The 18,465-nt window shown below is 41.3% G+C and overlaps 1 protein-coding gene across 1 annotated transcript in view; it reads left to right on the top strand.

Moving 5' to 3' along the window:
- COL4A4 (collagen type IV alpha 4 chain) overlaps nt 1–18,465 on the top strand; it is a 120,339-nt gene that overhangs the window by 59,962 nt on the left and 41,912 nt on the right. Inside the window, exons 22-29 of the mRNA XM_007467929.1 lie at nt 6,319–6,391; nt 7,335–7,441; nt 10,366–10,549; nt 12,315–12,383; nt 14,021–14,128; nt 14,595–14,813; nt 16,682–16,843; nt 17,929–18,099. Coding sequence (XP_007467991.1) covers nt 6,319–6,391; nt 7,335–7,441; nt 10,366–10,549; nt 12,315–12,383; nt 14,021–14,128; nt 14,595–14,813; nt 16,682–16,843; nt 17,929–18,099 — 1,093 coding nt within the window. The remainder of the gene's footprint in view (nt 1–6,318; nt 6,392–7,334; nt 7,442–10,365; nt 10,550–12,314; nt 12,384–14,020; nt 14,129–14,594; nt 14,814–16,681; nt 16,844–17,928; nt 18,100–18,465) is intronic.

Raw genomic sequence — 18,465 nt, 5'->3', positions numbered from 1 at the left:
TCTACGGTTGAAGTCCCTGATCTAGACTGTGTATAAAATAACTAGTACATACCCGGCAGAGAGGAATTCTTGTGGCTGCTGGGATTTTGTTGTTGTATATTTTTTTTAACCTCTTTATTGGAGTATAATTGCTTTACAATGGTGTGTTAGTTTCTGCTGTATAACAAAGTGAATCAGCTGTACGTATACATATATAACCATATCCCCTCCCTCTTGCGTCTCCCTCCCACCCTCCTTATCCCACCCCTCTAGCTGGACACAAAGCACCGAGCTGATGTCCCTGTGCTACGTGACTGCTTCCCACTAGCTATCTATTTTACATTTGGTAGTGTATATATGTCCATGCCACTCTCTCACTTCGTCCCAGCTTACCCTTCCCCCTCCCTGTGTTCTCAAGTCCATTACCTACATCTTCCTCTTTATTCCTGTCCTCCCCCTAGGTTCTTCAGAAACTTTTTTTTTTTTTTTAGATTCCATATATATGTGTTAGCATATGGGGTTTGTTTTTCTCTTTCTGACTTACTTCACTCTGTATGATAGACTCTAGGTCCATCCACCTCACTACAAATAACTCAATTTGCTTTCTTTTTATGGATGAGTAATATTCCATTGTATATATGTGCCACATCTTCTTTATCGATTCATCTGTTGATGGACACTTAGATTGCTTCCATGTCTTGGCTATGGTAAATAGAACTGCAGTGAACATTGTGGTACATGACTCTTTTTGAATTATGGTTTTCTCAGAGTATATGCCCAGTAGTGGGATTGCTGGGTCATATAGTAGTTCTATTTTTAGTTTTTTAAGGAACCTCCATACTGTTCTTCATAGTGGCTGTATCAATTTACATTCCCACCAACAGTGCAAGAGGGTTCCCTTTTCTCCACACCCTCTCCAGCATTTTACTCTTTGTAGGTTTTTTGATGATGGCCATTCTGACTGGTGTGAGGTGATACCTCATTGTAGTTTTGATTTGCCTTTCTCTAATGATTAGTGATGTTGAGCATCCTTTCATGTGTTTGTTGGCAATCTGTATATCTTCTTTGGAGAAATGTCTATATAGGTCTTCTGACCATCTTTAGATTGGTTGCTTGTTTTTTTGATATTAAGCTGCATGAGCTGCTTGTATATTTTGGAGATTAATCCTTTGTCAGTTGCTTCGTTTGCAAATATTTTTTCCCATTCTGAGGGCTGTCTTTTCATCTTGTTTATGGTTTCCTTTGCTGTGCAAAATCTTTTAAGTTTCATTAGGTCCCATTTGTTTATTTTTGGTTTTATTTCCATTTCTCTAGGAGGTGAGGCAAAAAGGATCTTGCTGTGATTTATGTCATAGAGTGTTCTGCTTATGTTTTCCTCTAAGAGTTTTATAGTGTCTGGTCTTACATTTAGGTCTTTAATCCATTGTGAGTTTATTTTTCTGCATAGTGTTAGGGAGTGTTCTAATTTCATTCTTTTACATGTACCTGTCCAGTTTTCCCAGCACCACTTATTGAAGAGGCTGTCTTTTCTCTATTGTATATTCTTGCCTCTTTTATCAAAGATAGGTTGACCATATGTGTGTGGGTTTATCTCTGGAATTTCTATCCTGTTCCATTGATCTATATTTCTGTTTTTCTGCCAGTACCATACTGTCTTGATTACTGTAGCTTTGTAGTATAGTCTGATGCCCAAGAGCCTGATTCCTCCAGGTCCGTTTTTCTTTCTCAAGATTGCTTTGGCTATTCGGGGTCTTTTGTGTTTCCATACAAATTGTGAAATTTTTGTTCTAGTTCTGTGAAAAATGCCATTGGTAGTTTGATAGGGGTTGCATTGAATCTGTAGATTGCTTTGGGTAGTATAGTCATTTTCACAATGTTGATTCTCCCAGTCCAAGAACATGGTATATCTCTCCATCTGTTTGTATCATCTTTAATTTCTTTCGTCACTGTCTTGTAGTTTTCTGCATAAAGGCCTTTTGTTTTCTTAGGTAGGTTTATTCCTAGGTATTTTATTCTTTTTGTTGCAATGGTAAATGGGAGTGTTTTCTTGATTTCACTTTCAGATTTTTCATCATTAGTGTATAGGAATGCAAGAGATTTCTGTGCATAATTTTGTATCCTGCTACTTTACCAAATTCATTGATTAGCTCTAGTAGTTTTCTGGTAGCATCATTATGTATAGTATCATGTCATCAGCAAACAGTGACACTTTACTTCTTCTTTTCCGATTTGGATTCCTTTTATTTCTTTTTCTTCTCTGATTGCTGTGGCTAAAACTTCCAAAACTATGTTGAATAATAGTGATGAGAGTGGGTAACCTTGTCTTGTTCCTGATCTTAGAGGAAATGGTTTTAGTTTTTCACCACTGAGAAAGATGTTGGCTGTGGGTTTGTCATATATGGCCTTTATTATGTTGAGGTAAGTTCCCTCTATGTCTATATTCTGGAGGGTTTTTTATCATAAATGGGTGTTGAATTTTGTCAAAAGTTTTTTCTGCATCTCTTGAGATGATCATACGGCTTTTCTTCTTCAATTTGTTAATATGGTTTATCACATTGATAGATTTGCGTATATTGAAGAATCCTTGCATTCTTGGGATAAACCCCACGTGATCATGGTGTGTGATCCTTTTAATGTGCTGTTGGATTCTGTTTGCTAGCATTTTGTTGAGGATTTTTGCATCTATGTTCATCAGTGATATTGGCCTGTAGTTTTCTTGCTTTATGACATCCTTGTCTGGTCTTCTTATCAGGGTGATGGTGGCCTCCTAGAATGAGTTGGAGAGTGTTCCTCCCTCTGCTATATTTTGGAAGAGTTTGAGAAGGATAGGTGTTAGCTCTTCTCTAAATGTTTGATAGAATTCACCTGTGACCCCATCTGGTCCTGGCCTTTTGTTTGTTGGAAGATTTGTAATCACAGTTTCAATTTTAGTGCTTGTGATTGGTCTGTTTATATTTTCTATTTCTTCCTGGTTCAGTCTTGGAGGATTGTGCTTTTCTAAGAATGTTTCTGTTTCTTCCAGGTTGTCCGTTTTATTGGCATATTGTTGCTCGTAGTAATATCTCATGATCGTTTGTATTTCTGCAGTGTCAGTTGTTACTTCTCCTTTTTCATTTCTAATTCTATTGATTTGAGTTTTCTCCCTGTTTTTCTTGATGAGTCTGGCTAATGGTTTATCAATTTTGTTTATCTTCTCAAAGAACCAGCTTTTAGTTTTTTTGATCTTTCCTGTCATTTCCTTCATTTCTTTTTCATTTATTTCTGATCTGATCTTTATGATTTCTTTCCTTCTGCTTACTTTGGGGATATTTTGTTCTTCTTTCTCTAATTGCTTTAGGTGTAAGTTTAGTTTATTTATTTGAGATGTTTCTTGTTTCTTGCGGTATCGTTCTATTGCTATAAACTTCCCTCTTAGAACTGCTTTTGCTGCATCCCATGGGTTTTGGGTCATCATGTTTTCATTGTCATTTGTTTCTAGGTATTTTTTTTATTTCTTCTTTGACTTCTTCAGTGATCTCTTGGTTATTTAGTAGTGTATTATTTAGCCTCCATGTGTTTGTATATTTTTAAAAAATTTAATTTTTGATATTTCATTAATATGTGTCTTGGCCTCTTTCTCCTTGGATTTATCCTGATTGGGATTCTCTGCACTTCCTGGACTTGATTGACTCTTTCCTTTCCATATTAGGGAAGTTTTCAACTATAATCTCTTCAAGCATTTTCTCAGTCCTTTTTTTTTTTGTCTTCCTCTTCTGGGACCCCTGTAATTCGAATGTTGGTGGGTTTAATGTTGTCCCAGAGGTCTCTGAGACTGTCCTCAATTCTTTTCATTCTTTTTTTCTTTTTTCTGCTCTGTGGTACTTATTTCCACTATTTTATCTTCCAACTCACTTATCCGTTCTTCTGCCTCAGTTATTATGCTATTGTTTCCTTCTAGAGAAATTTTAATTTCATTTCTTGTGTTGCTCATCATTGTTTGTTTGCTCTTTAGTTCTTCTAGGTCCTTGTTAAACGTTTCTTGTATTTTCTCCATTCTATTTCCAAGAATTTGGATATCTTTACTATCATTACTCTGAATTCTTTTTCAGGTAGACTGCCTATTTCCTCTTCATTTGTTTGGTCTGGTGCGTTTTTACCTTGCTCTTTCATCTGCTGTGTGTTTCTCTGTCTTCTCATTTTGCTTAACTTACTGTGTTTGGGATCTCCTTTGAGCAGCCTGCAAGTTTGTATTTCCTGTTGTTTTTGGTGTCTGTCCCCAGTGGCTAAGGTTGGTTCAGTGGGTTGTGTAGGCTTCCTGGTGGAGGGGACTGGTGGCTGTGTTCTGGTAGATGAGGCTGGATCTTGTCTTTCTGGTGGGCAGGACCACATCCGGTGGTGTGTTTTGGGGTGTCTGTGGACTTATTATGATTTTAGGCAACCTCTCTGCTAATAGGTGGGGTTGTGTTCCTATCTTGCTATTTGTTTGGCATAGGGTGTCCAGCACTGTAGCTTGCTGGTCGCTCAGTGGAGTTGGGTCTTAGTGTTGGGATGGAGATCTCTGTGAGAGCTTTCGCTGTTTGATATTACGTGGAGCTGGGAGACCTCTGGTGGACCAGTGTCCTGAACTCGGCTCTCCCACCTCAGAGGCTCAAGCCTGACACCTGGTCGGAGCACCAAGACCCTGTCAGCCACACGGCTCAGAAGAAATGTGAGAAAAAATAAATAAATAAATAAAGTTATTAAAATAAAAAAACTTATTAAAAATAAAAAGGTAATAAAAGAAAGAAAGAAGAGAGCAACCAAACTAAAAAACAAATCCACCAATGATAACAAGCGCTCAAAACTATACTAAAAAAAAAAAAAAATAAGAAAAAAAATTTTTACGTAAAAAAAAAAAAAAAAAAACGGACAGACAGAACCCTAGGAGAAATGGTAAAAGCAAAGCTATACAGACAAAATCACACAAAGCAGCATACACTTACACCCTCAGAAAAAGAGAGAAAGGGGGAAAAAATGTATATATATATATATATATATATATATATATATTAAAAAAAAGAAGAGAGCGACCAAATCAATAAACAAATCTACCGATGATAATAAGCTCTAAATACTAATCTAAGCTAAACATAAAGCCAGAAACAAATTAGATGCAGAAAACAAACCCCGAGTCTACAGTTGCTCCCAAAGTCCACCCCTTCAATGTTGGGTTGATTCGTTGACTATTCAGGTATTCCAGAGATGATTGTGGAGATTTAATCTGCTGCTCCTGAGGCTGCTGGGAGAGATTTCCGCTTCTCCTCTTTGTTCACACAGCTCCTGGGGTTCAGCTTTGGATTTTGCCCCCCCTCTGCATGTAGGCTGCCCTCTGGTGTCTGTTCCCCGCCCAGACAGGACGGGGTTAAAGGAGCAGCTGCCTCGGGGGCTCTGCTCACTCAGGCCGGGGAGAGGGAGGGGTACGGAGTGCGGGGCGAGTGTGCGGCGGCAGAGGTCACTGTGATGTTGCACCAGCCTGAGGCGCGCCGTGCGTTCTCCCGGGGAAGTTGTACCTGGATCCCGGGACCCTGGCAGTGGCGGCTGCACAGGCTCCCGAGAGTGGAGGTGTGGAGAGTGACCTGTGCTCGCACGCAGGCCTCTTGGTGGCGGCAGCAGCAGCCTTAGCGTCTCATGCCCATCTCTGGGGTCCGCGCTGTTAGCCGCGGCTCGCGCCCGTCTCTGGAGCTCATTTAGGTGGTGCTCTGAATGGGAGTATTGAGTAGTGGGTGGAGTTGTATTTTCTGTACATTAAATGGCTCCCAACCATCTTGTCCACTTTAGTTTTGATACCTGTTGTATACATTTTAGGCTTTTTCTTTGCTCTTACTGTTTGATGCTGCCATTGTCCTTTCTCTACTTGTACCTCTACCCCTCTTTGTAGTTCACTGCTCATGAACTAATAGAGGCCAGTTAAAAAGATAATTAAGCTTGCTTGACCATGCTGTTAAGATTGTATGAAAAAAAGACAAAGTGGCACCTATGTAAGCAAAGCAAGTGGTCTGCTCAGTCATTTTTACCTCCTTCCAAATTCTTGTCTATGTTTCTTGATCATTGAGGTCACCAGATAAGTGACCTTAATACATTTCTGTTGACTCAGGCACAGTCGTTACTCAGATTCCACCAGCTTTCACATGCAGTTCAAGAACCTCAGTTTTGTAAGGCAGGACCCCCCTTGGAAGGTGGGGAAGAGAATGACACCAACAGTACCAAACTAGAATCTAGAACAGGTGATTTAGAAGGAAAGAAGAGAGAGGTTAGATGTATACAAATATCTTTTGACCCATCACAGTTAAACTGATTTTTTGCCTCGTATTTTTTACCAAGGGAAAACCTGGTACCTCAGGACCACCTGGCAGCAAAGGAGAAAAAGGTGACCTGGTTGTATCAAGAGTGAAAGGTGAGCATAATCAATCACTTAGCTCCCTGCCAGTTTATGAATGATGTATGAACCATTCTCTTGCATTAATTTCTCCTGTGACTGCAGATGAATTCTATAATAAGATTTGGGATTGTTGAGATTGCTTAAAAAAAATACTCCCTGCCCTTCAGAGTCGTGTGAATGTTGAGCCTAAATCCTATGCTCAAATCCTCATTGTTGTGAATTGGGTTTGAAACAAGACCTCCTTTGATTTGCCTAGCATTTATTCACTGCATTATAGTATCCTGTATTAATCAAGAATATTTTGGTTGTAAGCGACAAAAACCCAGCTTGAAGTGGTGTTTTTAGAGAAGTAAGTTATTGACTTAAACAAAATTTGAAAGGTTAGGTGTATGGTTTGCACTGGGACGACTGCATGAGAAGGCTATCTCGGCATCTTGCATCTTTGCACCATCTGCATTTTCTCCCTGTCTGGTTTTCTCTGGGTTATGGGTACATGCCCCCAGGTAGTTCCAAGTTCTTACAGCCAGAGGTGAAAGAAAGCTCTACCTCTTTCTGCTCCAGTTAGAATAAAAAAGGTCCAGGAAGGACTGGATTAGCCTGCGGCTTGGGTCCAACCATGGACCATTCCCCCACTCACTATGGCCAGGGGATGGCATACCGTGTTTGGTGTCACACAAGCAGAGAAGATGTTGTAGGGATTGGCACCTCCACACACAACCTCCTTGTCAGAACAGGAAAAGAAACATTTCCCAAATAAGATATTCAGTGGGTTTGGCAATTGTCAATCTCCCCTTTGACTTTTGCATGGTGGTCTTTGTGTGACTTTAGTCAACTGAGACACTCAGAGGAACCTCTACCAGCCCAGGGTCATGGTCATTGCCTTTATCTTTAGTCTTTTGTTTCCTTCTACTTCATCCATTGCTGAGAAGGGCTTGACTCTTTCGGCCTTTGTTACCAGGGCACAAAGGAGAAAGAGGTCCTGATGGGCCCCCAGGATTTCCAGGGCAGCAGGGACAACACGGTCAAGATGGATATGCTGGAGAAAAAGGGGACCCAGGACCGCTGGTGTGTATAATTCTTCTCCTGCTATAGAGTTTCACTCTCTTACATGGTCACAGGACATCTGTTTTCCCCTTCTCAGTTTAAAAAAGCTGAACAGTAAAGTGTTAACGTGCTGTAAATCAGAGTCACCTTTGATTCCCTGCCACAAAAAGATGGCTGTTACAAAAGGTATGGCTTATTGCAGATGGTCTAAAATCCCGAGTGGCAGTTCATCATAGCAAGACTTTCTGTCCCTTGTCTTTATATTATTCTCGTGGTGCTTATTTCCTTCTGGGGCCCTTGTCTCTACAAAGCCCCCACTGGTTTCAGGTCTGTTCAGTTGACTCTGTGGGGTGGAGGATAGCACACAGGTCCTGATAATTACCTTCAGTTCTGTTCTCTGATGACGAAGCACATGAGGGGAGTGGCAAGCAAGAAAGGATAAACTAGTGCAGACCCACTGGATAGACATATTGGCTGATGGAAGGTCCCACTGATAAATGATAATGCTGCATTTTTCAAACATGTTTTGGGTGGAGACCACATGTAGCTGATGAAGTTCATAAGAAAAGACTGAGACATAATCAGGAGCTTAAAATATCTTGGCATATGAGGTAGTTTTGAATGCTTGTAACGCCACACAAACTGAGCTATAGATGTTTTACTCCTAACTGTCGTCTTCTGAGGAACAATTATCTTTGAGAGTTTACAGTAAGGAGATGGAGGCTTAGGGTACGTTACTCAAGGTCAACAATCTATCAAGTAGGCTAAGCAGGAGGGAAAACCCAGTCTTTCTTATTTCAAGTACATGCTATTTCCACCAGATCAATCAGCCTGCCATTGAGAGTGTTGTAAAAAGGAAGGACCATGTTCTGATTTTATAGGAATCCTATCTGATAAAATACATGTGAATAAGAGACAGAAGTTTGGAAGTTGGGTTAGATGGTATTTATAGCTTTCTGGTCTTTCAGTGGATATTGAGTATATAAATAATCCTCTCTGCTTTAGATTTGGTAATCCCTGTTTCATTCATTCTTCCACTTAAGAAACTACAGTGGTCCCCCCCTTATCCATAGGAGATATGGTGCAAGAAGACCCCAAGTGGATGCCTGAAACCGTGGATAGTACCCTACCCCATACATACCTATGATACATACCTATGATAAAGTTTAATTTGTAAATTAGGCACTGTAAGAGATTAACAACTAATAATAAAATAAAACAATTATAACAATATACTGTAATAAAATTTACATGAATGTAGTGTCTCTCTCAAAATATCTTATTGTACAAATTTAATGCCTTTCCATCTTAACTAAGCACTTAGCAAGCACCGTGCCATGAGTTCTGCAGGTTGCGGTGTGACAGCAAAACTAGCACAGATTTCATTTTCCTTCCTCACAATTTCATAGATATAAAAGTCATTCTTACCATAGATCTTAGCAACCTCAGCATACGATTCTTTTTTCTTTCCTTATTAACTTGAGAGCTTGCACCTTTTCACTTAGAGGAAGCACTTTACAACTTCTCTTTGGCATATCTGAATTATCAGCGTCACTACTCTTGTGCTCTGGGGCTGTTATTAAGTAAAATAAGGGTGACTTGCACACAAGCACTGCGATACCGCTACAGTCGATCTGATAACCAGACGCTACTAAGTGACAGACTGAAGGATATGCTGGAGAAAGGGTTGATTCACGTCCCTAGTGAGATGGAGCAAGACGGCTTCATCATGCTACTCAGAACGGAGCGCAGTTTAAAACTTGTGAATTGTTTATGTCTGGAATTTTCCATTTAATATTTTCAGACCGTGCCTAACTGAAACCTTGGAAAGTGAAACCGTGAATAAGCAGGGGACTGCTGTATGTAGAAACCAATGTCACTGAGTGATAAGTGTCATCATGTACTAACCTAACTGTGAAAAACCGAAGTGTATTTACAGATCAAATTGGGAGAGGAATTTCTATAACACCTGCTAGGGACGGGGGACTCTCTCTAGAGTTTCAGACTGAGTCTGAAACCATTCAGACTCATAGACCACATTTGGGACCAGGCAGCTCAGAAGGCTAGAAGGCGTGACCCTCAGCTTGCCTGCAGGGCAGTGTCAGGCGTTCCTCGTACACAGGAGTCCTTGCAGCTTTTCATTCAGTTGGGGTGAAGGCAATGAGATTCTCATATGCAGAAGTGTGAGCAGCCTGGACTTGAAAGCCTCCTCCTCCGCGGGAGTGTTATCTCCGCCACCGAGCTAGCTTGCAGGGACCCCACAAGGAACTTGCCAGTTACAGGAGCTACCTCTTAAGGGAGCCCTGACAAAGGCTCCACCCAGGTCTTTATAGTTCCTCCAGACCACATGCAAGTTTTGCAGCCAGGGATTAATTTTGCCATAAGCAATGTGGTCTAGTAACGCAGTTGACATCCATTTTTATGCAGATTCCTGAAGAGCAGAACTAGACCCTTAACCAAAGGTCAAATCCTTATGCAGGAGGAGAAAGGATTTGTCAGCCCTTGGCCCACAGAGGTGGAGGGCGATAAAGTCCCTGCCTGTGTCTTACAATAATGCAGAAAAAAACGTTTCCAATAGATAAGAATTTATTTAGTTTGTAAGCCCACTACTTCCCTTAATTTATGCATTTCTATATTTTATTGTATTTGCTGTCACAGAGTGGTTCTAAATAAAATTTCTTATTCTGTATTTAAGACATAACACATATAATTTTCTGTTTTTGAGTCATAAAACACACATCAAGAGCATATATATGTCTGTAAATATGTATGTAAAACATTAAGAAGAATCTTAGTTAATCATTAAAAATTACATTTGCTATTAAGTAACTTGTAGAATTAACTGGCTTTCTGCATGCATTTTTGTAGCCTACAGTGACAATGATTGCTTTGAGTTCATGGCCTTTCAAAGGTTGGTAATTGACTCTTGATGCAAATGTTCTCAGGGAGATCATGAAGATGCAGCCCCAGGTGACAAAGGGCCTCCTGGACTACCAGGCCCCCCGGGCAGAGCAGGACCTAGGGGGCCTCCGGGACTGGGATTTCCTGGTCCACCAGGAGAGAGAGGGCAACCAGGAGCTCCAGGCTGCCCAGGCAAGAGGGGCCCTGATGGCTGGAAGGGTCAGAAAGGTAATTTTGAATGTTTTTGTGGCAGAATGTCAAGTGAAATCATGGAAACTAAAGTAAGCCTCTCTTCTGGGCAAAGTTATTACAGTTATGGTAGAACCTCTAAAATAAAATTCCCACAGTTCACTGTTCAAACTTTGAATGTTGTCAAACAAATAAAAGCATTACAGCACAATCAATACTTAAAACAAGTCTTTAAAATGCTAAGATGTCTTTGCTGTTTTATTGGTTTGGCAAATTGCCTTTCATTCATTTCTCAGTATCAATGTGGACAATATGACTCTTAAAATTACATACATGTATATATTCAAAATCTCTCTTTTTTTACTATATTTTGGGATTATGCATTTTATTTGAATAAAAACACTAATATTTCATTTTAAAAATGTAGCATTGTCCATGAAAACCCATTTGTAGGCATTCTAGGGAGAAAAAAAGGAGGGATTTTAAATATATTTGACAGTTATTTGGATTTCAAACAATAAGGTGACTTGTAGTTTTATAGCTGAAAACTTTTAAAAAGGTTGGAAAAAGATTGATTTAAAATTTTCTCTTTTGTAATATGTGCATATGACGAGTTACATAGTTACTTGTGAAATTTTATAATATAATAATATGTTTGGTTCTTGCTTTGACAACATAGAAAGACAAATACCTTGGAATTTGATATGGTTTAAGATCATGGTCTGGAGCCATCAAAATATAACATTATTTTTATTCATATGGTACATTTTTTATTTAAGAGCTTATGGTGTAATACATTATGAGATGAAATTTCTGTTATAAAAGGGAAACATTCCATTTTAAAGGAGAGGAAAACTCAGAGCACAACTTTGAAATTTTATTTTCTTTATCAAGTGAAATGAAGGATGACAAAACCACATTGCAAAGTCATTAGAAAAATAAGAGCCAGTATATATATATATATATATATTTTTTTTTTTTAATAAATTTATTTTATTTTTGGCTGCATTTTGTCTTCATTGCTACACACAGGCTTTCTCTAGTTGCAGTGAACGGGGGCTACTCTTCGTTGCGGTGCGTGGGCTTCTCATTGCGGTAGCTTCTCTTGTTGCGGAGCACGGGCTTTAGGCGTGTAGTTGTGGCACATGGGCTCAGTAGTTGTGGCTCGCAGGCTCCAGAGCACAGGCTCAGTAGTTGTGGCACATGGGCTTAGTTACTCCACGGCATGTGGGATCTTCCCCGACCAGGGCTCAGGCCCGCGTCCCCTGCACTGGCGGACGGATTCCCAACCACTGAGCCACCAGGGAAGCCCCCAGAGACAATATATTTGAAGCACCTGACCCATGGCAGGCCCTCAGTAAACGGAAGCTGTTATTAGTATCTCTCCCAGTCTCTTCATTTGCGCAGTTCCCCCACATCCAAGCTAGGAGTCAAATCTTGGGAACTCAGTGTTGGATGCTTGCTGCGATTTCATGATTTATCAAAGCTTCTGATTCCATTGTATTAGACATCAATGGGTCTATACATCCATTATGTTTTGTAGGTTATTAAACTGATATTCCTTGGAATCAATATTTTTCTTATTCCCCTTCTATTACTGTCTGACAGTTGAAGTTCAGATTTCAGGACAGATCTTCTAGAAATTCAAAATAAACGTATTTCAAGTGACCTAATGAGACTCAAGAGTCTTTTCCTTTGAATTCCACATATACCGTGTGAAGAAGTATCTTGATCGAGTTGTCGCTGAGATTCACCTTGCATTGGACTATCAATTATGTGAATGCCAATTTTTTTTTCATTCCAGGTGATACAATTCCTTGTAACGTAACCTACCCTGGGAGGCCAGGCCCGCCAGGTTTTGATGGACCTCCAGGTACGATCAAAGAGAAGTTACTGTCATACACATTCCCAACTAAAAGAACTGGCAAGACAGTTATACCAGTAGCAAATCCTCAGGAACTATTTAGGATATTTCTACCCTGATTATAAAGTTTTGAGGGACTGCGGGGAAACACCATTTGTAGCCATTCCCCTTGGGTCCCCAGTCCACCAAACCCACTCTGAATAATATTTCTGTGCAACAACATTTACCTTGATTTGATCACATATCAGCAAAAATGATTGCCTTTTGAGCATTTTAAAACTATAGCTTCTTTCTTTACTTGTGCCCCTAGAGTGAAAATTGATTACTTGCTTACTGATTATAAGTTTTACTCTATTCTGCTTTCCAAGAGACCCAAATACCCGACCAGAAATATTCTGAAAAATGCCCATGCATCTACACCCCTGATTACACTTTCATACAACCACTGCACTTGACTCAGTCACATATTTATAGCTGAATTAAACCCTAGACCTATATAAGGGATTTTGTCTAATTCTTTTTTATTTATTTAGAGTTCACTTAAATTGACCTGTTAAGTACTAGCGTGGCCACTAAAGGTCACCTTTCTTGTTCTACGTAACTATCAACACAAAAAGTGTTTAAGCGTTGAATGATGAATGACTCTCTGTTGCCCTCTGTAACCACTAGCTTTCACAATAGTGTTGTGTAACAACCTCCAAATTGCAGTGGGCTTTAACAAATAATATTTATTTTCTCTCTATGGGTCTGTCGTTGGCTGGGGTTCAGCTGATCTAAGATGGTCTCTATCGGCTTTGTGCCTGGTCCTGGGTCAGGTCAGGTCTGCAACGGGCATCTCATTGTGAGGCCAGGGTGTGCTCTGCTTCTGTGGTTGCAGAAATGCCAGAGGGTGGGGCCCAGCTTCACTTGCACTGTTCACACCTCTCATTACTTCATGGTGTTACTATCCTATTGGCCAAAGCAAGTCACATGGCCAAGCCCCGGATCAAAGTGTGGGAAATACGGGCCACCCACCACAAGGCAGTGGCAAGGTTGTGGAAATATAATTCTGTATCAGTGGAGTGAAGAATGGTTGGTTGACTGATTGTACGTTCATCTTCACATTTGCTGGTACCTTGTCATGGATGGATAAAAAGCACGCATGGTCACTTTCAGCAGCTTCAGCCTCAAGGGAAGTGAACATTCAAAGTTTCAGCTAGCAGTTGCATCTCCTTTGAAGTTCATGATTTATAAGTTATTTTAGCTTAGAGAACTCCTTGTAGGAAAACACAGAAGGTTTTAAAAAATTTTCAATTCCTTTTGCAGATGCTTTTTTTTTTTTTTTTTTTTTTTTTTTTTTTTTTTTTTTTTTTTTTTTTTTTTTTTTTTGCGGTATGCGGGCCTCTCCCTGTTGTGGCCTCTCCCGTTGCAGAGCACAGGCTCCGGACGCACAGGCTCAGTGGCCATGGCTCACGGGCCCAGCCGCTCTGCGGCATGTGGGATGTTCCCAGACCGGGGCACGAACCCATGTCCCCTGCATCAGCAGGTGGATTCTCAATCACTGTGCCACCAGGGAAGCCCAACATAGATTTATTTTAAAAATCATCTTATTTTGTTCTCATTTGATTTGTATTTTATTGTGTCTGTGTTTTGTTGTTTTTGTTTAGGTCCAAAGGGATTTCCAGGTCGTCGGGGAGCTCCTGGGTTGAGGTGTCTGGATGGGGAAAAGGGTCAACGTGGCAAACCAGGAATCTCAGAAATACCTGGTCCACCTGGTAAATAAGGGCTTTTCATTTAGGAATGTCTCATGATCTTAGTCAGCAAATGGCCCAGGGATCCCTAGATGGTGGGGGAATGGTTTTTCTTGATATAGGAAGCTCTTAGCTATGTTTCAATAACTTCTAGGTTATGATACTTTTTTGATGTCTCAGGGCTCCTTAAACCTGGAGCATGAGTTATAGGCTATTATATTATATTATGTTGTAGGAACTGCTCAGTCTAGACAGACTGTCGGTAAGTGAAAGCAATTAGGGAAACGTCATTGGCTTATAGGAAACACGGAGTTACAATTCATTTTCTGACAAAAGGTGGCAAAAACAATATTGCCTCTTAAGTTACTCTTAATTTTAGTAGGTATACCTGTATTTTAAAACAATGTGTTTTTATCAAAGTAGTAGTCTTATATGTGTGTTGGTTCTATATCTGTACATGTAACAATTTAAACAATTTTTTGTTCAATAGGTTTTCATGGTGATATGGGAGATCCAGGTTTTGGAGGTGAAAAGGGGTCCTCCCCTGTCGGGCCCCCAGGCTCTCCAGGTTCACCTGGAGTGAATGGTCAGAAAGGACCTCCAGGAGACTCTGCTATTGGCTACCCAGGACCCCCAGGAAAGAGGGGTCTTTTAGGAATACCAGGGTCAAAAGGACTCAGAGGTGATCCCGGACGACCGGGGGCTGCAGGTATGAGGGCTGTTCTCTTCCTGTGGTCCATAAAGCCAGCTCGGTTCTGGAACAGGTTCCTGAAGGGTGTCTACACTATCTTGCCTTAAAAATCTAGAATGTAAAATTTTCAGTCAGGCATCTTCCTTCATACGTGGACATTGGTTACATTTCTAATAACCTGCACCTGCAGTGTTGCCTTTGCATTTTATTGGTTGTTTTCAAACCCAGCTCACCGTGGCTCAGTCTGTTCAATTTGATTCAGCAGCTACCAGACACCTGCCTGCTTTGGACTCCAGGACAGTATGTTAGCTCTGAGGGGCAGCGACTGGGTGACCTGCCCACTGCCATTGCCAGGCTGAAGGAGGGCAGGACAGGCTGTCAGAGAAGAGCAGCTCCGTGGGGCAAAGCAGGGTGGGCTGGCATTCAAAGGAAAGCTCTGGGGGAGAGCTAGGCACGAGCTGAGTCCTGGCAGACGCTGTGTTCTTTGGACAGGTGAAAGGATAGAGGGACTTTCATTCCAGCAGGGGTAGCAGGCAGGGCAGTGAAACTTAAGATGGGGAGATGGCCCTGGCACAGGTTCACATTCTTTCCTGAAATCGCTATGGATTCTTCAGGATCCCCAGCAGAGGTTTTCAGATTTTAATGTACTTAAAAATACCACACCCCCCAAAAAACAGGGGTAGAGGTGGGGGTCATTAACATCACCATCTTCTGGGCCCCAATCTCGGAAATTGTGATTCATTACATCAGAACTGGGTGGAGCCCAGCAGTCCAGTCTGAACTTTAACCCCTGGGGGATGGTGACGAAAAGTGGACCCCAGATCAGACTTTTACAGTGTTCTGGTTCTTTTCTAATGATGGATGGTCCAGTGTTTATTAGGTACCTATGATAGTACAATAGTACAGGGAAGATGGAAGGCGGGGAAATAAGCCACATTCTTTGTCCTCAGAGAGCTTATCCAATAGTTTGTAAGTCAGAAGCATTCATATACAAAAACCCATTTAATTGGAACGTAACAAGATAATACATTATGTGAGTCAATGAAAATAATTTTGTCCCAGTAATCCCACTACCTCACTTGTGAAATGTATTTAAGGGAAGAATTCAACAGGAGATGGTTAGTACGAAAATGCTGTTGTAGTATTATTCACAGTAGAGGAACAATTGAAAACAGTAAAGAGAGCTAAGTAATACGTACATACACACACTCACACACCACACTCAAAGGAATACTATTCAGCTCTTAACAATTAAAATTATATTTGCAAAGATTACAATAAAATGGAAAACATTTGCATATTAACATGCAATATGAAATAACCCAACAATTGGCAGTGCACTGGGATTACTATTTTAAAAATGCAAACATATGAACCAAAATACAATGAAAACATTAAACGATAAAATAGATTTTTAGGTTAGGGTGTAGAATTATGGAAGACATTTTTCCCCCTGAAGATCATGATGCTATCTTTCCAATAAATACAAATTTTGAGAGTTGGAGGGATGAAATCATTTACAGAATGCAAATTCAGACAGTACAAACTGGGCACGCAAGCATTGTGGTGGTTTGGTGTAAAGCCTGCCGCAATGTTAGAGGTTAATGAAAATCAGGAAGAACTGTGTGGATTTTTAATTTGCATAAGCAACTTCTATATTGTCTACATAACCTTATCTAGTAATTCTCTTAGCAATGCATGGTTTTACCGTGCACTTGGAGCTCACTATCATCTATGATAAGAAAATCCATTCAGAGGCTTAACTCATTGGAGCCCAGAGCCGGGATCAAAATGTTTACCTCCAGTACTGATATACATGAATACCACTGTAGGCCTTCTATGTAGTGTTATGCCCTCAGTGTCACAGATGAACTGTATCATTTCAGGGCCAGCTGGCATGCCCGGATTCCCGGGTCTCAAAGGTCCCAAAGGGAGAGAGGGAAGTGCTGGGTTTCCAGGGATCCCAGGTCCACCCGGCCATTCCTGTGAAAGAGGCGCTCCAGGGAGACCAGGGCCACCAGGGCTCCCTGGAGCTCCAGGAAGTCCAGGTAAGTGTCGGCAGGTGTCAAGAACTGTGACAGGTGTGGGGTTTACCCTACTTACAGAGGAATAAGCTCACCTGTTGCTCTTTTACGGCTGCTGACAGAAGCAAGATTCTTGGGTCAGAAACAAAGGATTTGATTATTTATGGCACCGCAAGTAGCATGAGTTTCATGTTGGTTTGTGTCATTTCCTTGTTTCACCCAAGTGTCGCTGTCGTTGGTTTGTGTCATTTCCTTGTGTCACCTTATATCGCTGGGGTGATATAAGAGGGGCTAGTGGATGCCGCACACATGGTGGGTTGCAGTTTCTGAGCCTGAGATACAACAGCTGTACATTAACCTGCAAGACAGCTTGCTTTTCTTACTGGGGGAGGCACTATATCTGTCAGGCTGCTCGCTGTCAACACAACCTTGAGAAATAGCCCGAGTGAGGATGGGTCAGGACCCTCTGTTCTTGGAATACCCAGCAAGACATCAAAGAGACCCATGAGAAAGTGTCTGTCAACACAAGGTGCTGGGGGGCTATTTCCAATATGATCTTTATTTTACCATCCAGATTGTCACCTGTTATTTAAATTCTACTGTTTATCTAAATCCAAGAATACACCCTCTCAAACGATCAAAACGAGATTGGAGCAAACCCTGCCACTACAGCTTTCTTTTTGATCACCAATAATTCTAGATGACGTTGATTCCTATATAATTCTCTCATTACACAGTGAACAGCTTGACCAAAATTCACTTGGCTGTAGCTTTAAGAAGCACCCGGAATGTTTTCTTCTATTAGTTCCCACCCTCTCCCCACCCACGAGTAAATATAAATTCTTTACCCTTATCCATTTTCCATTTTAAAAGACTTTATAATGCATCTCAACTGGGAAATATTTATTCAAGTAATCTGCCTTTCTTTTTATAGCAGCCAGAAAAATATGTACTTAGACTGATGGAGAGTCGCTACTGTGATTTTAGCTGATAAATATCGTTTACTTGGCCACAGATACACAATTTAAGCTACCGTGGATTTTTTTCCTGCCCGTGTGTGAAGCCAGTTCCCAGTCTTCCTACACTATTGTCACTGCGGTTTGTCACAGGTGCCCCAGGTTGGAAAGGACAACAAGGGGACATGGGGCCTCCTGGACCCGCTGGAATGAAGGGCCTCCCCGGAGTCCCAGGACGGCCAGGGGCAGATGGACCCCCAGGGCCCCCGGGAGTCCCAGGCCCCACTGGGGATGATGCGCTACCTGGTCTTCCAGGCCCAAAGGGTGGGTATTGCTTTTCCATTATTCCCCCCCGCCATTTTATAAACCTGAAATCCACTGCCAGGTGAAGACAATTACAGGTGACCATACTGTGGAGTTTACTGGTATATTAGCCTGACTTGGTCCTTTCCTGTGAGACTTCTCCCTTCTTCTTGTCTTCTGTATTGTAATTTCCAGGGGCAGAGTGTTCTGGTTTAGGTAAACGGGAGTGTTGGGGGGAGGGGTTAGGTCCACAGAACCCACACACACTTCTGCCCGGAGGACTGGGTGGTACTGATGGAGGGGGGAGGTCAGGGCTGATGTGCTTCCACTTTGGATGGGCTCCTCCCTCCTCCCTCCTCCCTCCTCCCCCTCCCCCTCCCCCCTCCC

Source organism: Lipotes vexillifer, unplaced genomic scaffold (assembly GCF_000442215.2).
Source record: "Lipotes vexillifer unplaced genomic scaffold, Lipotes_vexillifer_v1.1 scaffold367, whole genome shotgun sequence".
In the NCBI taxonomy this organism is placed as follows: Eukaryota; Metazoa; Chordata; class Mammalia; order Artiodactyla; family Lipotidae; genus Lipotes; species Lipotes vexillifer.
The sequence above is the reverse complement of the archived record's forward strand: the minus strand, read 5'-3'. Positions and strand labels throughout refer to the sequence as shown.